This window comes from Molothrus ater, chromosome 3, assembly GCF_012460135.2.
Source record: "Molothrus ater isolate BHLD 08-10-18 breed brown headed cowbird chromosome 3, BPBGC_Mater_1.1, whole genome shotgun sequence".
Taxonomy (NCBI): Eukaryota; Metazoa; Chordata; class Aves; order Passeriformes; family Icteridae; genus Molothrus; species Molothrus ater.
In genome coordinates this window covers 36,719,619-36,742,327 of record NC_050480.2, presented here as the reverse complement: position 1 = coordinate 36,742,327, position 22,709 = coordinate 36,719,619, and the positions used below count along the sequence as shown (strand labels likewise).

At 42.1% G+C, this 22,709-nt stretch overlaps 1 protein-coding gene across 2 annotated transcripts in view; it reads left to right on the top strand.

Annotated features, from left to right (window-relative positions):
* Positions 1-22,498, top strand: part of AGPAT4 (1-acylglycerol-3-phosphate O-acyltransferase 4) — a 71,615-nt gene extending 49,117 nt beyond the window's left edge. For both annotated transcript variants that reach the window (XM_036380792.1, XM_036380791.1), the window contains 5 exons: positions 170-323; positions 6,218-6,320; positions 7,653-7,728; positions 13,095-13,293; positions 19,840-22,498. In XM_036380792.1, coding sequence (XP_036236685.1) covers positions 170-323; positions 6,218-6,320; positions 7,653-7,728; positions 13,095-13,293; positions 19,840-19,931 — 624 coding nt within the window. In that variant the 3' untranslated portion in view covers positions 19,932-22,498. The remainder of the gene's footprint in view (positions 1-169; positions 324-6,217; positions 6,321-7,652; positions 7,729-13,094; positions 13,294-19,839) is intronic.
* The last annotated feature ends 211 nt before the right edge of the window (positions 22,499-22,709 follow it).

Sequence of the window (22,709 nt, the reverse complement as noted above, 5' to 3'; positions counted from 1 at the left end):
ATTGGGATTTGTTACCTCAGTCAGATAAATTACATAAATGTGTGTGTGGCTACATGTGTCCCAGCTACCAGTTTTAATTTGGGTTGTTCTGGTGGGAATTTGAGAGAACTCTGTTCAATCGGCAGAAGACCTGAGCTTCTGTCTGACTGTAGTTCTGTCTTGGTTTTAGTTCCTGATTCATTGTGAGGGCACAAGGTTCACAGAACAGAAGCACCAGATCAGCATGAAGGTAGCTGAAGCCAAAGGTCTGCCCAAGCTCAAGTACCACCTCCTGCCACGAACGAAAGGATTTGCTGTCACCGTGCAGTGTTTGAGAAATGTAGGTAAGGAAAGTCACAGGGGACAACGCTAAATGGTTATCTCCTCTAACTGCTGACAATTTGCCATGCTTTTCTTTTCCCTGTAGTGTGTGTCCTAGCAGAAAAATCCTGGGATGCTTTCAGAAGCATCTGGTTTTTTCACTAGCCTCTGGTTTTAATAGCAAAATCCTGAATCAGTTTGTGGGGTTGGTTTTGGTTGGGGTTTTTTTTGTTGTTTTGTTTTGGGGTTTTTTGTGGGGGTTTTTTGTTTGGTTTTTTTGGGTTTTAATTTTTATTGTTATGTTTTGTTAACTGTGACTCTTTGTTGAGGAATCTCAGTTGCATATTTTGTACCAATTGGTACGTATTTTGTTACGTATTTTGTACCTATTGCCAAAGAACAGTGTTTCTTAGTATTTGCTAAGCAATTCTATTCTAAATGAAGCAAATGCATCAGTAGAGAGTCTGAGGCAGTGCGTCTTAAAATAATTTCTTGTGGTAAATGACTACCTCAAATAATGCAATTTTAAAGTCCAAAAATATTCTACTTTAAATTTCTGTATAGATTTGCTCTTTTGAGTTTCTTAATGGAGCTGAGGAAGGGGAGTAGGCCTTGACTGAAGATACATGTAGGTGAAATTCATGAACAGTTTCTACATCATAAAACACGAGTTACTTTTTCTTTATTAATATTGTTTTGAGCTCCCCATTTATTTCTGATTACTTGCATTTGCCAACTTTAAAGTGACATCATTTTGCACATGTTGCCTTTGAAGTGATATTCTTTGACTAATACTATCTATCAAATTCTTTTTCTAATACTACTGTCAGTCTTCTGCTGTGTACTTCATGGGCACAAGAAAGACAGTGCTAAGTAGCTGTAGTGTTACAGAGTCTTAGGGATCTGGTAGATTTGTGTGTTAGATGGCTGATGTTTAAGAAAGAAATAACTGGTTTCTGGTTTAGAAGAAAATGTTCCAGCTTGACTGAAGTTAATGTCAAAACTTCTTTTGTCCTTGAAGACGTGTTTTCATGTGGCATATCTGGGATAGCTCCTGTAAGGAAAGCTTCCCAGTCAGCTGGCTTGTACCTCTTGTGTTTTTTCTAAATACCCTCTAGCAAGCCAGGTAGATCATACCACTGTTGTAGCTTTCCAGGCACCCACAAGTTTCCACCCCCAAGATGGATAGCATAGCTTGGATCCTTTCTGGTCCATGGAGAAGAGGTTACGTGAAGCATCCAGCAACCCCCCAAAGAGCACAGTTCAGGCTTGCCTTTGGAATAAGGGTGCCTGTTCTGCTGAGGGGACAACAGGGGGTGGTAGACTTGAGGCACAGAAGAAGGGTTGAGTCAAAACTCTGTGGCCTCTAATGCCCTGAGCTGGGAATCAGGAACAGGTTATTTGGTGGTTGTTTTGTTCTTTTCACTGCTGTGTGTAATGTAAGCAAAATAGGGCATGATTGTGGACAAGCAGCTGATTGTGGGAAAACATTCCAAAAGGAAACAACTTTAGGATATCCAAGTGACATAAAAAGTCTTGGACATTCATGCCACACACTACCGTAACACTTACTAGTACCCTAAATATTTGAAATACCTTCAGAAAAAGGAAGAGCATCTGAAAACAATGCCTTATTTTTTAGAACTCCATGTAGCATTATTATGTACAGATAATAAGTCCATGCAGATTGTTTGAATAGAGAATGTAGTGGCAGTCTCTTTAGACAGTCCATGATCTGGAAGTGTAATACTATCTAGAAATTAGGTCATATCCCTAAAAGTGCATCTCTAAAAGCAAGAAACTGGTGCTGAGCTGCCTGAGTCCATTTTGAGCTGTGCTGTTTAGGCTGATGCACTTTGTGCTCTCCCACAAGTGTGGTGGGCCTGGCTGGAGTGCCTTGCTAAGGGATGTAGCTGCAGCACAACATAGCAGTGGAGCCAAGTCACAGGTTTGGCACCAGTTCACCGCTGGGTGTGACAGAGCTCCTGTCCCATTTTTTTCCATCCTTTCTGACAAGGGTGTGATTCAGCTTGTCAAAGGCTGTAGTGCTATGGGATGGGTAGATGCTGGTTTCTCTGGCTGTAGATGTTTTTCACCCCTGGCCGAAGAGATCACAGGTTGGTCCTCTCAAAACTTTGTATCAAGTCTTAATGGTACCTGCTGCAGTCACTCAGGAAAGAGTTCAGAAGTAATTCTGCAGTAGTTGGAGATAGACATTAATGACATCAGTCTGGCAAGCCCACCTCTTGTGAAAAACTTAGTTTTGGAAGGAGTTTATTTACTGTGCATATATTGGAATCTGCCTTCGTGCCAGTGATGCCATATCTGTCAGCATAAACAGATGTATTTGAATAAAAATACCTTTCATGCAAAATAACAAGTAAAGAACCTTCCCTTGTTACTAATTTCTTTCATAAGTGATAATGGGATTGGGATTGTTTTTTCCTTCAGAACTTGCTTTCAGAAGTTCAGATCTCCATACATAATTTGATTCTTAAAGAAATGCTTTTAATATTTTCTGAACTTGTTCTGATACTTTTGTCAGTGACCATTCCTATCAGTATGGTTTTACAGATGCAGTCCCCAGGAACTTAATTTCTAGAAGCTGTTCACTTTCTTAATAAATTGCTGTTTGCTACCTGTACTGTTCACGGAAGCAAATGAAAATACATATCTGTTTCTAAGACATGAATCTATTACTTACAGTAAAAGTAGATGTCTCAAATACTGCCAAAGATATATGTCTCAAATACTGCCAAAGATATATTTAATTACTACTTTTATTGTCTGGCTGTATATCAGGCAGTTCCTTTCAGCTGCTTTTATTTAGTAAAGACTTGTACTTAAAAATGTACTTCACGATGGATTGTAGATAAGCCCAAGTTTTGTTGTGTACCTTTTCCTCCAGTTGTGCATGCTGGGAACTGCTGTCCCAGAGGGACTGCATGAGAATTCCAGGGTGATATTCTCATGGAGTTTTGGGGTATGACAGTGTTTGGGCATATTGCAAGGACTTTTTGTTCCCCCATGAGCTGTATATCAGTCCTGGATTTTTTTTTCAAGTGGATTTCTATTCATCATCCAGAGCAAGTAACGAAGTTTGAGAGGATGAGTGGTTTTTTTTCAAGCTGGCCCAATTAATGAAATGTTAAATCAAAGGATTGTGTCAAGGTGGTGTCACAGCAGCAGTACAGTGAATGCCAGTGTACCTTTCTCTCCGTTTTCCAGTCTTCAGATCATTTTGTGCTAGTATGAAGATGCATGTAGCCACACTCATTGCCTGTAGGTCAATTTGTCAGTGAATCATCCTGGCATAATCCACCATGGCCACAAAATAATGCGTGAAATTTAAGAGGACAGTCAAAGTAAGAAAAATCCTCTCTAGATATGTAATCCAAAGATTTTTTTTTAGGTTGAAGTTAAGAAATTAAATCTTAAATTCTTAAGTACTTAGCTCTCTGTCAGAATGCTGTAGATGAAACCCAGAGTTAATGAGATGACAAAAAAGCTGGGCAGAGATTAGCAAACAAAAACAAAAACCTAGTCAGTTTTTGACAGAAAGAGCTTTAAAATATTTGTGTTTTGTTTTTAACGAAAAAGAGATTCTGAGATATAACTCCTTTGAAAAAATACTACACAATTGAAGCAAAACTTCTCAAGTATTGCTTGTATTAGTCTGAGAGTGAGACAGTTGTAGTGTTTTCAAGATACTTTGGAGGGGTTTTTTCACTTGTTTTACAATGTGAATTTTCTGGTCTCTTCAGCTTTTGGATGAGAAGGTCATGAGATGTCCAATTCTAATTATGCAATTACATAATCCATGTTTAATGATAACCTGTTTGAACATGTCACACAGCATGCTAGTGCTTCTTTGACTTTGAATGCTTTCTGGTAGATTTTAATTTCATGCAGCTTTTTTCTTGGACACTTCCATTGTTATTCTTTTCCTGCACTCTCAAAATGAGAAAGCTAAAATCTTTAGTTATCTTCAGTTACATCTGGATAACAGAGGTCTGTTTACTCCTGCACATTGCTATCATTGTCTTGGGTTTGGCACTGCTTTGCACCAAAAGATTTCAATGTGTTATTAAACGGTACTAGACTGTATGTTAAACTACAGACCAGTTGGAAACTGGAATAGCTTTTTTTTTTTCCCCTGGAGAAAAGGAAAGCTCTGTGTAAGACTGTCAGCACATAAAGATGTTACTGTCCATCTCCACAGAAGGTTTTTTTCAGAACAGGAGAACTGTCTTCCAATGTGTCTCAACAAAAACCCAATTCATACAAAAACTCAAATGTAGATGCCTTCTAAGAGATGGAAGAAAAAGTGTTGTGTATATCATTCTTTGCTTTATTGCATCCCTATTGTTGTTAGAATAATCTCATGCTATTAAAGAATAAAATAAGAAGCTTACACTGTATAAACCAAACTGAGCTCTTGTTTTCCTTCAATTACATTGGATTAGTAAATTAGAGTAGATTAGTAAAATCCTTCTACACTAAGAAGCTTAAAAATTGAGGCAGATAATTGATTTTTTAAAAAGTAATTTCATACTTGTATTTTACATTGAGAGTAGTGTGCCTGAAGTAGATTTTGTCTTGTTTTTTAGTTTTGAATTTGAGCTAAGAACCCAACTGTAGTAGGAAAAGAAGGGAGTTGTTAGTGAGGGACAGAGTCATTTTGCACTGACAAGGGTTTGGCCTTTGTTTTCAGGATTTACTTTCAGCACTGAAGTCAGGCTTCACTATGAATTCAGTTTTGCAGTAACAAATGATGTGGTGAGTTTCTGGGAGCTGAATGAGACCAAACCATATTTATGTCTCATAGCTAGGAGAGGTTTCAAAACCAAGAGCAAATCTGTCCTGTGTAATAAGTCCTTCTTAGGTGGGTCAAGAGGTTCCACAATAAAGGTTCACACATGCATTTTTATTAATTATTGCAAAACTCTAGAGCAGAAAGTCTGAAATACAACAGGCTACACATGAAAATGCTTCTTAGTCACATTTGTGACAAAAAATAGGAAAGTTTTATTGCTGTCATTGCGCTGAGAGTTCATACCAGGATGCACAACTGATTTCAGTGTCAGGAAAATGAATCATTCCCTGGTAATTTTGTCACATCAGGAAAATAGTGTGTCTAAGGATGTGTTCAAATAAACTCTTTTGCAGCACTTCATGTGTTCTAAGCAGTGAATGCTTTTCCTATAGCAGCTGCTTGTGACTGCTCTTTTAGTTTATCTGCCATCAGCCTTTGCAGATAGTTTTACTGCTCTCACCCAGTCCTGAGCTGCAGTTTTCTCAGTGCTGGAAGTTCAGCTACAGTCTTGTTCAGCAGAACTTCCATGTTCTATTCCTCACATCTGCATGTTTCCATAGCATCCAGCTATGGATGTGGTGTGTCATTGTCTCTCTGCCTTTGAACGGGGCCATTCATGGCTGCATTCAGCCCTCCTGCTGCAGGTCTCTCACACACAGTTCACCTGTTCTCAGTCAAAGGGCATATATTGCTCATTGTTTATAAAATGTGTATCTGCCTGGTTGTTTCCTCAGATTTAGGGGCAGTTGTTGATTCCCAGTGAGCTGAAAAAGGTAACCATTCTGCAACCATTTGACTCCTAGGAAGTCCCAGGTGTATTCTGTCAGAAGCTGTCGTACTGCACCTGATGAGGAAGGAGGCAAGGGTGGATGGAGAGCAAACATTTCCATTCTGCAGGTGCAGTTCCTGAAAGAGTCACTGGTTATTTGGCTTCTGAAAACCTGCATGTTCAATATTCTATTGTCATTTTTACCTTGGTGACAGCTCAAATTGTGGTGCTATTGCTGATGACTTACTTAAATATTCTCCTTGTCTGAGAGAAAATTACTTATTTCCATTGTATCACAACAGTAAACACATAACCTGTTTTTCTTCTTTTAGTTTCTGCAGTCTATGATTCTACCCTTAATTTTAGAAATAATGAAAATCCAACATTGCTGGGAGTTCTAAATGGAAAGAAATATCATGCAGATTTATATGTAAGGCAAGTAATCCATATTTTAATTCCTTTTAAGCAGGAGTGTGTACTTGAAATCACACTTGGTCAAATAAGGGAATGTTTTCAAGTAGATAACAGAAAAGCAGATCTCTACCAACCTGGCTTCACAGAACTTCAGATAAAAATTCATATGAGCTGGGAAGTGTTTCTGGTAAAATTCTGTGATTATAAGTATGTGAGGAGTCCATAAATGTCTAGAGAACTTTTTGTTTATTATTTTTTACTCATTTGTGTGTTAGCTCAGCAGCAGCACTGGAGTCTCTTTTCACTCGCTTGGCCAGAATACCAAACACAACCTAAGTGTTCAGGTGGAGTTGCTTTAAACCTGTCTCTGGCACAGGAGTTCCAGAGACAGTTCCAGTTCCTCTGGGGGAGGTCAGGCTCAGACTTTGCTGTCTGGTGGTGTCATTGTTGATATATTTGACAGCTGTGCCTTCCCTACCAAGAAGGGGGTTGTTTAGTGGAAAAAACATTACCTGGATTCCTTTGCATTAAGGTTTCTTTAAATTACGAATACCCTAATGGCTTCCCATTATCTTAATGGGAAAGAGCCAATTCCCAGATGAGGTTCTTCCAGCAGCACCTGTGCTACAGGCACTCAGAGCATGTGATGATGTAGGATTGGAGCATGAACCTAAAAGTGATGCTGCAAGTGATCAGGAGTTCATCATAACCCCTTAAGAGCTATTATGGACCAGCAAGCTCGTCCAGTTCCTTTATCCTGCATAGCAATATGAAGTGGAATGGGGTGACCTTTTCTTTCTACTTCTCCTGTTCTGCCTGTTTGAAAAAGTATTTTTTTCAGAACTGTTTTTGACCAAGGGTAAAAAGAAAGTTTCTCTTGATTCCTCTTCCCTCGTGGTAGCTCAGCCTGGTGTCCTCATGTTTGGTGTACATGGCCTGGCTGGATGGTGTTCACAGAGCCCTGCCTGTGGGGGTCGGCTCCAGCAGAGCAGAGGGCTTCCTCTTGCTGTGTCTCCCTTTGCACCATTCCAGCCTGCTGCAACTCAGTCTGGCATAGCATGGAAATTGCTGTTCTCAGCTCAGGATAGCTGCTTACACATCCTGAAAAGCTGTTACAGGCAAGGTAAACCTCATGGCTAAATTTGTTTTGGCAATTAGTTGGGGACTATCACAGATTCCTTCAAAATCTCCTCCATATTTGCTTGTTGAAGTGCTGTAGGTGTTGCACAAGTTAAAAAAAGGTGGAAAATGTGATGAGTCTCCTGACAGATAATCTGTCTGTATAATGTGAGTGCTGTTCAGGAACGTCAAAGTATTTAATATTCTTCAATTTCTCTTGTTTACTGTTGGCAGGCGGATTCCACTAGAGGATGTCCCAGAAGATGAGCAGGAATGTTCTACCTGGCTCCACAAACTGTATCAAGAAAAGGTTGGATTTTTTTTGTCAAGACAGCACTTACAAGCCACTAGTTATTTTTAGTGCTAATAGACCTTTCCAATGTGTAGTGTCCTAATTTGGAGGCTGGGAGTGAGTTGGTTTGTTTGGCTTTCAGGGTAAGTGCTCTGTTTCTCTACATACAAACTTGATCCTGTGCTGCCAGTCATGACTGCTTTTGTTTTGTACATAGAGCAACAGGAAGAAAGCTTAAACAAGACTTTTTAGAGCAGTTTAAGCCTCTTCTTTAGAAAGTTGCATAAGGATACAAAACTCAAAATTGTCTTACTGCCTTCTGATTGGTGGAAAGACCTTCTTCCCCTAGAAGACACCTTCTAAATCAAGAAGCAGTTTGTGGGCTAAATAAGATCTATTCTTTAGTGTATTAAAATTTTTGTCCCTTGTTTTACCCTGCCTTTTTTACCAAGGCAGACATCCAGCATTAAAAGAACAGGCTGATAAATTGTTTTCACACTATGGGTTAAGAGGGCATGCATTTAAGATTCCTAATTTCATAGGATGGGGAGAGAATAGTAATGATTGTGTTTGTAGATGCCCAGTGGTTTGGGGTTTTTTTCTTTTTTTTTTCCTTTGCAAATGCTTTCATATGAATCCTCCATCTTCCAGAATCTGTTTCTTCTGGGCTGTTTTTATGAATGTTGGAGATAGTCGTTGGGGGATGTGCTTTTTGAATGCACACAGCACTCCCATTTCAGTCAGCAGGAGTCATAGGTATGCACGGCATGAGGGCCTGGCAGCTCACTTTACTTGAATACCTTGATCAAAGTTATGTATTCAGACTGGAATGCAGCAGTGCTATGGATTTAGAAATTATAGAATATAGCTATGCTCTGATTTCCTCTCACTGGGACAGCAAAATTCTGCTGTGCCATTTGTCGTGCTCTTCCCAGGACACCACATTAGCATTTCTGTATCGACAGTGCCCTGGCAGTTCTCAGAGTCAAACCATGCCTGTTTCTGCTGCATTTCATAGCTCCTCTAAGCAGCTTGCTTACAGGAATGTGGAAAGTAAATGTGTCTTGAGACCTCACTTGTAGGTCTACTCCCCTTGCCTCTGATCCCCCTTCTCAGAGTTTGTGCCCCTAACACCCGATTCAGGCACAGCCCCAGCACCTTTGCAGAAAAGGAGGCTGTTACCCACGGGCCCATGTACATGTAAATGGTCCTTCTGCTCAGCATTGCACAAGTCCACTTTCTGCTACCATGACTCTGTAGCCCTGTTTCATGTCCCTGAGAACTATCCAGACGTTTGCAAGACAAGGGCATAAGTGTGAATGTGGTGATTGTTTTCCTCAATCCTTTATTACACAGTTGTAGTAATTCACTCCAGGATTTTTCTGTTATTCCCTCTATGGCAAACACTCAGTTGCTTCTAGTGCTAACAGAGGGTACATCTATCCTTCATAATACTACATTGTACAATATATCATAGTATTCTTCATGACAACTTCATTTGCTGGTTGGTTAAGTCTCTGGTTTCCTATTTAAGTACAGGAGTGAAGTTTTGCATCCAAGAGTGAATTGTGCTGTGTTCAGTTTTCCATTCCACTAAAACCTTTTTTGGTTATGTGAATGTTTTTGATTGATTAAGGCTGAGGGGAGCTGTTGGTTTGTTTGTTTGTGTTTTGGTTTGGGATTTTTTGTGATGATTTTCATTTTTCGCTGAAGGCAGCATGTTTCTCTTTCTCTAGCTCTTTTACTTTAGTGAGTACTACTTCATTGCAGTCATTCCTGGTTTACTGAAGCCCTTGTCTTTGTGAAATCACACTGGCAGAATATAGAACAGGGACAACTTCTTCCAGAGCTCTGAGATGATGAAAGCCCACCTGCAGGGTAAAAATACAATTTTTTTTTTCACCATTCTGCCCTGCATCTTAAAAAGATAACGGGGTCTTAGGTCAGATAATGAACAGCAGTGCCTCCCAGGTGCTGTTTCCAGAAATTAATTCTGTTTCAGGTCATCTTCAGAGTCAGAAAATATTTGTGATATAATGCAAAAATTTGTTATTCAAAGGGCAGTAATTCATTGCAAGATACACACACATCCCCTGCTTTGTCTGTTTTGCTTGCAGCATTTCACTTGCTGTTTCAAAGTCAGACAAGCTGTGCATGCTACTGGAAAGCAGAGATCCTATTTTAACACACATTATGGTTCCCTGTGCTGTTGCTTATTCTCAATAATTTTAATAATTTTGCAGAAGTTTCTCAAGACTCACATACAATGTGCTGAATTATGCTGTAGTAGCACGATTCAGTGGCTGGAGAGTGCCACAGGTACTGAGGTCAAGGCCTGTGCACTCAAGGTGATCAGGATTGCAGAGCTATTGGAATGAGTAATGAAACCAGCAGTTACTGGACATGGAGGGACATGATTTTTTTTTTAAATTTATTTATTTCCCCATACTGACATTAGTAAAGGAATGAAAGTCTTTGAGAAAAGCTTATTCCTTTGTTTTTTCCTCATTGTCTGCTGTCACCTACAAGTACCTCAATCTGAGATACTGCTCTGTGGGAGCCTGTTGTGTTTATGTTCTTGCTACTTTTTTTTGGCTTAGTCACTGCTACAAACACAGTTGAACAGAGTCCTGCCAGATAAACAGTGGCATTGTGCTGCTGCTCTAAACCAAACACTGTTCTCCCTCCTTTTCCAGGCTTACAGTAAGTACTGTGTCCATATGCCTCTTCCTCGCTGGGGGTAGATTTTGTCCTTCCACATATGGCCAGCACTGTATCAGTTGGTTCCAAATTATGACAGAAGTTCAATTTGGGTTGCACATTGCCTTCTCTTTTTATTTCTTTTACTGTTTTTTTAACTGCCATTGCTAGAAAGGCTCCCTTTGACTTTACCAAGGACTGGGTTGAGGATCTTTTTGCCAGGTCTGAAGAGATAGTATGTAGTAATCACAACTCTGCTAGTCCTTTCATGCTTGTTTTCTTTTTTGCCTCATGATAGCCTCAGCACCTGAAGTAGAAGTTCTGTTTGAAAATCTTAATTTTCATTAAAAAGAGAGCAAGCCTCTAATTCTTCTTGCTTGTAAAAGAAGCTTGGAAAACAGGGCCTGAAAATATATACAGAAATGTCCCAGGGAATCAGCAAAGCCTGACTGAAGAGGAGAAGTGTACAGAACTCCAGTGTTTGGGAACAAAGAATGTATTTTTGGATCCTCATTCTTTGTGGGCTTCCTTTGGATCCTCATTCTTTGTGGGCTTCCTCACGAAGGGGCAGCAGCTTCCCTCTGCTGTCAGACCTCCTGTGGGAATGGAGAGGAGGAATCCAGTCAGCCTCTCACAAGGAGATGGATGTTCCCTGATTTGCCCTCACTGCATTACCTCACTGTCTGAAGTAACTTAAATGTGCTGGGGGCAATAGAGGGAGTATGTTTCCATGTTGGAATGTGATACCTGCGTGGATGGAATTCATTACAAACCAAAAAGAAGCTCTGTGGGCAGAGGAATGAAAGGAACCTAATGTGAGGAAGGTGATTTTGGGAAACAGTGAGGCATATCATCTATTTAAAGTCTGTCTTGTTGCTGGGTATCGTAGGCACCCTCACAAAAGCTTTCAGGACAGATGAAGCCATCGATGCCTTTTGCAAGTGAATGAAGGTGTTTAAGGGTAAGAAACTGTGACTGAAGAGCTGTTCCCCACAACAGTGGGAAATGTGGTGGAGCTGTTGGCCTTGACATTGTTTTGCCTTTTGTATTTGTGTTCCATCTGTCTCAAGCCTCCCAGTGAGGTGTGGTCAGTGGTTTTGCTGCCCCTCATGCCATGCAGAGCCAACAAAGAAAACCCTGCTGTGCTTGTTTCAAGGGAGCCTCTCCTGCTCTCTGTAGTAGCAGGCCCTCTAATGGCAGTGCCAGCAATAGTCAGGAATTCTTCACATTCCTGGGTAATACCAGCATTGGGAAACCTAACTGTATGTAGTCAGTTCAGTTTTCTGATGATGAGTAGCTGTGTTCTAAAGCAGTCCTCACTGCACTGTGAAGAAAACCCCATACACTGTGAACTCTGTTGAAGATGGCCCAGTAATTGGCCACAGTGATCCCACTACAGTCCAGCTCACAAGAGTAAAACACTTACAGTTTTTGTAATCTCAATAAAGAGAGGGCAGTGCTTTAATTACTGCATAATGCCATAAAAGCTGAATGTTCATTTTGAAATAGACAAAGTGGTAACAGCTTGTAATTGCTCAAGTTGCTATCAAGTAAGTAAAGAATTGTTTGTGTCAACTGGAGTGTAAGTGTAAAATCATAGCATAGTAGAAAGTATAGTCTTTTGGTTGATTCATCTTGGCTTTCCTAAAAGTTTTAGAAACCAAAAATCCTTTCTTTAAAGAAATATCATACTTCATTCTGATTAAATTATTTTTTTTGTGTCAGTCTAATGCTGACTTCATTATTCAGCCAGTTTTTTGTGATAACACAGATAACTGGCAGATTAATAATCTTTGCTTTTAACAAAGAGGGAGGGGTTTTTTTTCCCCTACCCACTTTTGATATCTTGGATTGGTGAGATCAGTAAAGGCAATGCTATTCACCCCTGTGGGCTATAGAGGAAGGTATGAATTCAAAGTCTCCCGTGCTTTAAAAAACAGCTGCTACAAAACAGAAAAAAACAATCCCCACCCCATTATCCTCCTTGTGTTATACTTAAAGGTCAAGTCATATGCTCAAAGCCAGTGAGAGATTTTGTGCTGTTGACACACTAAACTGCCTCTAGGGAGGTTCAGCACCCAAACTTCCTACCACAGGCATCATGGAAACAAGGTAAACAAGACTCCATCCCTGGGACAAAGGCAGGAAGGGGTGGTGTTCTTTGGAGTGTGGGACAAAATTATGCCTGCTCACCCTTTCTGACAGGTTTATGGGTGCTGTTTGAGAGCAGCCATTGGAGGAAACAAGAGGGAACAGGGGATGCTGCTGAGTACATGGAGCCCAGACACTTCCCTGGCTTACCTGCAGTGCTTGGGCAGTGGCTGTGGCTCCTGCAGGAGGTTCAGCAGTGATGCCTGCACTGCTGCAGGAGTGTATATCCCATCATCCCTCCTGTTTGCCTAGGCTGCTATGCTCTCCAGGTATGGCATTTTTCAGGCTGCTCTGTGTAGGAGAAAGAAAGTATTCACACATCAGTGTATGCTCCCATGCTCCCCCTTTCTTTTTTTTTTTTTTTTTTTTGACTCTGTGTTCATTGACTTCAAAGTACAAGCTTTCCAGCCATCAGCTGTTCTTTGATCTTCCCCTGTGGTTACAAGCCTCCAGAAGGAGGAGCATCAAAGGCAGGGATGGCTAGTTTTGTTGGCAGATGAGGATGTAATTGTTGCCCTCCCTTGTTCTCCTAGGATGCATTCCAGGAGGAATATTACCGCACAGGAACCTACCCAGCAGTCCCGACAGTACCACCCCGTCGGCCATGGACACTTTTGAACTGGCTTTTCTGGGCCTTATTGCTGCTATATCCTTTGTTCCAGCTGCTCATCAACATGATCAACAGTGGATCATCACTGACACTGGCTAGTTTTGCATTTGTCATTATAATAGGTGAGTTTTCGGATAGAAAAAGATCACTTACAGTGTAACTGTCCAATAGGATTTACTGAGGTTTGCTGAATATAAAGATGACTAGTGAATTCAACAACCCACCTAATATGTCCACTCTAGCCTGGACTAGATTAAAAAGATTCTTTTTTTGTTTATTTTTTTATAGTTGTACTTTTTTTTGTAAGAACTGCATACAAATTTTTCTGTTTCTGTAGAATTCAAACAGTGACTTCTCAGTTGGTTGCCTACAAAAGGCTTTCTTTTCTTGTGTTTTATGTTGATGTGTTCTACTTAAAATGCTTAGAAGAAAGGCACAAGGATAATTTATTCCTTCGAGAATGCTTCTGTTTAATCATAGTCTGATGTGTCATGCACTGGTAATCCACCAGTTCATGATTTAAACACAGCCTGTTGTGGCCATGTACTCTGATGTATGCAGCACAGGGCATGGACTGTCACTGTAGGTGATTCCTACAGTTCCTGTGGCAGTTCTGAACTGCCTTGGTTCCTATGTCAACTAGTATGATATTTAAGACAAGGAAGGAAAACAAAACAAGGAGCTGGCCCAGAGAAAGGGAGGGAGATCTTACCTGGTGTTCTTCATGGAAGCAGGAACCAGGTCAGTTTAGCAAATTGCATCATATCTGGGTGTCTGTGATTGAGTGCTGGTTTGAAGAAAAAGTTCCCTTCCAGAATAAGCCATACATTTTTAAAACAAATACTGTCTGTTATTGCTCTGACCATCACAGGTATTCATTACTTCATCACCTTCACATCTGTGTATATTACAAATAACCTTGGAAAAAGAAACAGAACTTCACAGTCTTCTTGGCTCTGAGAGAACTTGGATACAGAGCTGACTTAAAAAGCCATGTCCAGAATAGCAATACAGAGGAGATAAGAAAATGTGGAGCATTTTCTTGTCTCAGAAGTGAATCTTTGCTCTCTACTCAGGAAATTGTTCCTAGCACATGATATTTCTTTGCATTCTCAGAAGTCTACCTCTTGAGCTAGATTGATCAAGATTAACTAACATCCTTTTAGCCATCTGTGAAGAGTTTGATGTGCTAGACAACCAGTACTCTTTTTCAGAAACTGTCCACCAAAACAAATGCTGCATTAAGCTCCTGTTGATGCTTCTTATAGAGGTAGTTGGAGAAGGAACAATTTGTGTGTGCATGCAGGCAGGAAATTTCCTTCATGATGCTTTGAGCCAGAAGAAGGAAAACAAGCAAGGATAACATCCAGCATAATTGTTGATATATTAGGTGGGCAGGGTAGAGGAAAAAAGAAGGGAATCCTGAGCTCTTGTCTTCATCTGGAGTAATTGTTGGTGCTTGTTACCCTGGAAATGCTTCGTGTAAAATGTATAAGAATTCCTCAGGACAGCAACTACAACTTAAAAGCCTCTTTTTCCACCCACCTTGCTTGCTGGAAGTCACAAGCAGTGCCCCCTTCCCCTTCTCTGACTGGTGAAGAGGATGGGAGTGTAGAGGGAGCATGTGGTTGGGGTGTGCTGGGAATGGGAGGCAGTGGCTTCAAATCCCTGTCACTTGCAGGGAGAGGTGAATCAGCCTCCCCTGTGCTCCTTTGCAAAGTGGGCACACAGCAGGGTGGGATGAGGTGTGACACCATTGTAAATGCCACTGCCCTGGCAGTTTGCTGAAGAGACATTTGTTCTGCTTCTGGAAGAAATGCTGGCATAGTCTGTTTGGGTTTTGGAATGATGGCCTAATGGTGCACTGAAGTGTAGCTACTGCAGAATGGTTTGAATTTGTCATCTTTCCTTCAGCATTTTTCTCTTAATTCAGTTTCTCCCCTCAGCAGACTGGTTGGTTGGGTGCCATTGCAAAGTGCTTCATGCCTTGTGTACCCTCCACAGAGAGCCTCACACCATTATTCAGGGTTTCTGGAGTTTAACCTCAGGGCCCACTGCTTTACTGCTTGACATTGTAGCATTTGTGATGGTTTTGGATTTAGCCCTTTATAATTTAGCTGAGTGACACCACACCCCTCACCCTGCACCCTAAGCCTAATATAATCATGCTATTAGTGACCTAGGTCGCCTCTTTTCTTTATCAGGAAGTGAAAGAAAGAACCTGTAAAGGAAAAAAGCTATGATGCTACCAAGAAGAGACAGCAAGAACGACTTTCATTTCTTTCCCCTTTTCTTGTTCCCCATTTATCTTTCTTCTGCTTCTAGCCACAAGGAAAGGTTAATAAGCAGGCTGCTCTGAGTGTGCTCTTGACTGCAGTGATAATCCAAAGGATTTATTCTCAGATTATCTGTAATACTGGATCTACCACAAGGCTCCAGCAGCCTGCAAGCACAGCCAGTGCATAGTAAAGCAGGGAGGACCGTGTTTGCTGTCTTTACAGTGGGAGTGGTAATTGGTACCTGGTACAGTGTAAAAGGAAGGTTTTTCTGCAGACTGGAGGGATTTATCAGATGACAAAATCAGCTCTTTCCATTGCTCCTAGCAGACCTTTTCTCACTGTTTATAACTGAAGCGCACAGGTACTGGTTTGGTTTTTTCCTCTGGCACTTTGACAGCTCACCTGATACTCCAGAATCAGGAACTTTACTGCAGTCCCCAATAGCTCATTGTAGTAGATTGCTGTTTTTAAAGGTGGGTTTCAGTACCTGATACAGTGCAGATAAGCACAAAATAAACCTTTTGTGACAGAGCAGAGTAACTAGGAGGTCCTTTCACCAGGTACCCTCTGCACTGTTTCTAGATTGTCATTTGTCCTTTGGATAGTTTCTGCTTATTGTGTTGTTCTCCAGTAAAACACTGACTGGCTTTTAAGTAACTGGCTGTTCAGGTGGAAAGAGCTCTAAGAAAAATGCTCCACTTGAGCTGGAGTGGAAGGACTGTAATCCCTCAGACCTAGCTCTGAGGTCTAAGAATGAATAACCCATGTATGTACAGCTCTGCTTGGTTCAGCTCAAACTCTTTCAGCCCTAAATAAATGGCATTTCTTTATACTGTGAATGCTGTCCCCTCATGCTTTGCTGTGCAGCATTTTGGCCGTTTATACTCCCAAAAGTCATCACACTATGTTCATACCTTACTGCTGCTCTGGGAGTGGGAGCACTTTGTGAAACTGCTTGAATCAATACAAGGCAGTTGCTGCTCCAGAGGATAAATGCTCAAGTAGTTTGAGGAACAAAAGTGTTTTGAAAACCAGCTTTAGTTTCACAGGACACATGGCTAGAGATTTAGGTACTTAGCTCACAACAACTATTGAAAAATTGGTGCTGATATTTTGGTGCTGAAGCATAGGCACGTCTGTCAAATGTCAGTCTCTGTATGTGACAGCAGCTTCTTCTTTTTCTCCTCCTCTGCTTCCCCAGTCTCATTTGGCTTCAAAGAACCAAATGTTGGGTGGCCTTTCATGTTTTGATAACTTATGTTGAGGACACCCACCCTTCATGCTCTAGAAGTAATTTATTGTAAAGCTATCAACAGCAGTTAAAAGGGGAGTGTTGCAGAAGATGAGAGGGTTTAGAAGGGAGCAGCAGCTATTCCATGTTTCATGCTAGAAGCACGGTGGCATCTGGGCTGATGGCACAGGGCCAGCAGCTCCATAGCAGTTCTAGGGGAGAGAAGCATTCCCTCTGCACCGAGTGCCAGTAGGGATGAGCCAGCTGGGATTCCTGGGAGCTGCTGTGTGTGTACTGTGCTCTGTGGGTGGGATCATACTGCAGCCCTGGGGACATCACAGTGTCCAGGAGCAGAGTGTGCAGCACAGGGCTGGAGCACGCTGTGACCTGGGCAGCGAGGCTGGCACTGCCTGCAGGCTGAGCTGAATGGAAGGTGAGGAGGGGACAGGCCAGCAGGGCTGTAGTAAGTTTCACAAACCATGTGCAGGATTATGGCTGTGTCCATTCTGCCTTTTGGTGGAGCTGCCAGATAGTCTGGCCTTTCAGCCTGGTGCCTAGAAATTGGGGGATTTGGGGTGGGTTGTTTACCTTTTTTTATGTAAGTGTGTTGCTTGTTTCTTCTCCTTCATAGTATGTAGGATAGACCCTCAATGGAAATGTCTACAATTCATACAGTCTTCAGTTGTATAAATCTCAATTTCAATGCATAACCTATATAACTCAAGTGCAAACTATATGTGGGAAATTTTTATGCCCCTGCCTGCTGTGCTGCTTATAGCACTTGCTGTGTAGTATAAAGGCAGGGCAACAGATGAGAAAAAAATCCTGAGTAGTAAGAAAAAAGGTGGAAATCCTTTGAGCTAAGGTTTTGCTGAAGGATGAGATACTACATGTGGAGGTGGTAATTTTCTTGGAGCTAGAATGTGTTCCAAGAAAGATTATACTCCTGGCTCTCTTGACTGTGTCAGCTCAGCACTCCTTGAGCCCTCACCTCTCCAGCAGGCAGAGCAGGTCCTCAGCAACCTCCGGCATCTTTTGGATGCTGAGTAGTGGGGGGCACAAAGAGGCAGGAGCTCAGTTACCTCAGTTTGCTCTGCAATAGTTCAAGGATGCTTCAGCCAATATCTTCTCTCATGCACTACTCAGGGTGGTCTTAAACCCTGAGTTACTGCTTGATCTCCCTTTCTCCCCCTTCTTGCAGTAAAAAGCCTTATTACAGTTGTATGTAAAACAAGAAGTAAATAAACCCTTAAATGTGAAGGCATGTCTCAGGTCTGCCCTGAGGCTCAGGACAGCTGTGGTGAGGAGGCACTGCAGGGACAGACCAGCGAGGCAGCCCAGCCTTAGCCCTCTCTGCTTCCAAGGCTTGGCAAACATGAGCAGTCCTCTTCTTGCACCCCACTTTCCCCAGGGTGCTGAGGGCTACAGGGTGAAACGGGGATAGAAGGCAGTGGCAGCTTCTGCCAGGGAGCAAAGGACAAAAAAGGACATCTGAACTGCTGAACTAGTTGTTTTTGTGTCCAGGCATTCTTGGAACTGGATTAAATCCCAGCATGGTGTGTGGCTGCTGTAACAGCTGCTCTTATTTATGCTCTGTGTCCATCTCCAGATGCTGTTTCCATCCCTTGTGGTTAAAAATCTTAATGATTTCATGCTTACTGTTATGGTCCCAGACTGCAGGCTACACGTTGGATCTTGCTCTTGTGTTCCCCAGCTCATGGCCAGTTAAATGTCAGAAATGGTTTTCTTTCTTTCTTTCTTGTCTGTCTGTGAGAGTGAAGCCCTTTGCTTGTCTCAGTGGTGTGTGTTTCTATTCACAGAGTGACAGTGGAGTGTAAGTGACAGTGAGTGCCCTCAGAGCCAGCTCCCTTTCTGGACTGTTCCCTGCACAGCTCTGCCTGTGAGAGGGCCCTGCTTTCCTGGCATCCACAGGCCTGAGGGCAGCCCCACGGGCAGACCAGCTTCCCAGTGTCCAGCCAGCATGTCACATCACGTGTGACTCATCCCTGGCATCCAGTTACCGCTTGCACTCTAAAAGCTGCCAATGCACTGTCAGACTGCACAGCAGGAGTCTGTGGAGATGGCTCTTTGTGGCCCATGCTCTTGTGCCAACAGCAGCTGCTGAAGCACAGGGCAGCACTGCGTGCCAGCTGCCAGCCCTCTCCCCTTCCAGGGCTGGAGAGCAGCAAATGCCAGGACATGGCCTTGGATCAGCCCTGTGGTTCACAAGGGATGCCTGGTAGTGGGATGAAACCTCTGGATCCTCTTGGTGATCTCAGGCACTGACTTGACTTGGCCTGGTGAGAGTTTGTCCAGAGTCATCTCAGAGAAGTAAAGGCTGATGGGAATGAGACATCTAGAGCACCTCACCTTACTGTCACCATCAGTCAGAAAGACAGTGGGATTTGGAGGCTTTAGGGGAGGTTTGTGGCTTTCTAAGTTTGTTTGGTTTGGATTCCTTTTTTTTTGGAAAGCATTCTGAGCAGAGGGAAGATGTTTGTGACTTCCCTAATAGGTTTAGGCCTGAAAGAAGCATGGCAGTTCTGAATGTGTACAGTAGCTGAGAAGAAGTTTGAGGAATAACAGATTTTGGGCAATGAGCCCCTTTACAAAGAAACCAAAAGTGGGAAGGAAGGAGTTTAGGTAAAGCTGCATTCAAGTTAGTCACTTTAAGTGCTACAGATAAATAAATAAAATAATCCTTGCACATGGTAAATTATTTCCACTGAATCATCTATAAAAGTCTTTTAAATTAACCTGTTTTCTTGTAATGAACTTTTTCATGAGCTACCATTAACAAATACCACAGCTTACATTTTTTTTATTTATGAAGATCTGCAGTTCCCTTGCGCTTGTTTGTGCTCTTTCAGACACGGGGCTGTTGAAAGCCAGCAGAATTCCCTTCCCCTGGCACGCAGGGCTGTGCATGCCTGTGCCTCTCACACCCATCCTTGCTCCTTGTAGCCTCTTCCCTGCTGATGGGAGGGGATGTGTCCAGCCTGAGGCTCTTCCTTCATGAGATGCCATAGGCAAATAAGTTGATGTGGAGATGTGGGAGCATCAAATGCCTCTTTCATCCCAGGTCTCTTTCATGCTGCTCCACCTGTACAGATGTCCAGGCCATGCCTCAAGCAGCTTTAACTGTGTTTGTTTTGCAGCTTCTGTTGGTGTCAGATGGATGATCGGGGTTACGGAGATTAACAAGGGCTCCACCTATGGCAACAATGACAGCAAGCAGAAACAAAAGTAGCACCTTCAGAGACTGCTTCAATCCAAAGGGAACAAATGCAACTGCTGAAAACTCTTAAGTGCATATCACGGTCCTTCAAGTGAGATCCGAGGATGAGTAATTGCCGTGCATATCCGAATTTGTGCTCCTGTTGTTTTTCTCTGGGGTTTGGGCTGGATGACACGCTCTAAGGATGCACTCCTTCGTATACTCTCAACAACAGGTTTGCACATATGTGGTTGGTTTGTTTTCCTATGAAGTGTCTTAAGTGTTGAAGGAAAAAAATTCCAGTGTGGTTGTATGAAGAGACTCTACCTGGAAACTAAGCAGAGGTGCAAGCTTTAATGTCAGAAGATTGTTACAAGATGATTAAACTTGATAGTTGTGTAGCTCACACAGTTTAACAACCATAATCTGTCAGTGTTTAAACACAGCACAGCGGGATGCTGTGCTTGGTTATAGCAGTATTGGACTGAAGCAGCTCTGCTGAGCTGGCAGAACTACAGTAGAGTTTTGTACATCCAGAGCCTGTTCCCACAGTGTGCACTACATGGGCCCTTCAGAGCTTCAGACCCTGCCTGGACATCCAGACAGCAGAGCCTGGCAGTAGCAGAACCTGGATCAGAATTTGGCTTTGTGGCCTGAGCAGAGCTCAGTTACCCACTGCCCTCTTTTTCCCCAGGCCATACATCCCAGGGATAGCTGAAACCTCTAATTCTTCAGAGTAAATGTCATTTTAGTTTGGAAAACTTGAAGTAGTAAAATTCCTTTTGGCTTTAAATGCTACGTAAAATTCCAGGCCACCTTAACAATTTTGGAAAACAAAATAACTGGGCATGGTGTAGTGAAATAATGCAAAGTGTGCATTACAAAGTATGCCCCATATCCATACTGTTGTGATCCTAATTAACCTGCTTGTCTGTCTTTTCTGATAAATTAGTTTACTTGGTGCCTCATAACAGTCAGCCTGAAGTAATAGTAAATTATTTTCTTCTGGGGAGGAGGGGGAACTAGGAGAGAGACCTAGGACAGTGGGTATGGCTGATTTTTTTTAATGTCTATCTTGATTTGACACCCTTCTGAATTAAATAAAACTAGAACCAAGCTCTGAGGAAAGCAGGGGTTGCTCTGACATTCCTGGTACTGATTGCAGGACTGCCTCCTGTTTTTAGACTTCTAGAGTTAAGGGTCTGCAGGTGACTAGAAATAACTTATTTAAAGCAGGAAAAAAAAAGGAAAGGAGGGGGCATTAACTAACAGCAAATATGATTGCAAAAAAAAATCCCAATTTTTTAAAGTCTACAGATCTTGACACTGAGCTGTGGAGGTTGTGATTGACACTTTCAAGGACAGTCCATATTCACTCAGCACAGAGCTAAACCAGACAGTCTTTAGTGAAGAAAGTGAGTAGTCTTACTCTAGCAGCTGGTATAAAAACATGGCTCTTTGCATATAATAAAACTGAGGCCAGAAGAAACAGGCTAATACAACAATACTAATTATTCCATGAAATATGTATTTGCTATTCAGTACATCAGATAATCTAGAAACTCACCTTTTTAATATGCAGAACCTAAAAAGCAGGTGAAGTAGTGCTTTTAGCCTGGAGCATTAAGTGAAGTTTAGGGATAGTGGAGGCAGTAACATTTACAACATGAAGAAAGGCAGAGGCAGTGTGAGAGACTGCTTTGGGAGACTTTTTGCCTCACATATCTTGTGTACACATGCATTCTTTATGTTCTGAAGCTTTCAGGAACAGGTTGTTCAATGTCATGAACAGAAACATGGGCTCAGATGTTTTTAGAGCCCAAGAGTAGAAAATACTGTAATGTTTACAATGCTGGTTAATAAAGCACATGCCCTGCTCTCCATTTGCTGTAACACTCTTAACAGTGAAAAACTGAGTAGTGCATCCTGTAGTAGCATTAACAAGCCAGACCTGAAGCCACTGTACACAAGAGCTGGAAAATGGGTGGGAGGGGAGAAGGAAAAGCCTCTCCAGGGTAGCATTTCACTGTAAACATTACCTGGCAGGCCCAGTGGTCTTTTCTCAGGGTGGTAGGTGAGCAGTTCTGAGCAGCAAATACATATTCCTGGAGTGACAGAGGCTGTTCTGCCTTCCTGAGAGCCACAGATTTAACATGCAGTAAGGAAGACATCTGGCATTCCTTGAATGATCTTAGCCCTTTCCCCTCCAACTGCGTGTAGAGCCCTTCTCCCAGAGGAAAGCATCAAACAAGTGACTACTTCTGAAAGAGTGATGAGATGATTTAATACCCCTCTCCCTGGGACCAACCCTTAGAACAGGCTGAGGGCCAAACATGCCACTCTTGGATCCATCCTCCTAAGCACTTGTGCAAGTCCTGGCACACCACTGAGGCCCTTCCAGCACTCACTGACAGACAGAGAAAGCTTAATGGTCCTTGCCAAAGTTAAACTTCTCCAGTTCACTGTATTAAAAGAATGATATAGGGTATTAGGAAGCAGTGTTTGCCCCTCATCCCCACAGCAACTGTATGTTCTACAACTGCCTTAACAAAATTAGTCTTAATGTTTGTTTATACAAAAATAAAAGTATAAAAAGCTAATATGCAGTGATTGAGTTTTCTTTTGGTTGGCAAGAACAAACTGGTAAGAGTTTGTCATCTTAGTGTCACACTAAAAGCTGTCCACTGTTTGTTCTGTTTGTGTTCAAGGGCACCTGAAACAAGGCAAGTGAGGACACAACTCACTCAGATACTTCTGTTACACTGCAAAGTGAAGCACACAGCAAGCTGGGGGGACACCACTACCTCAGGT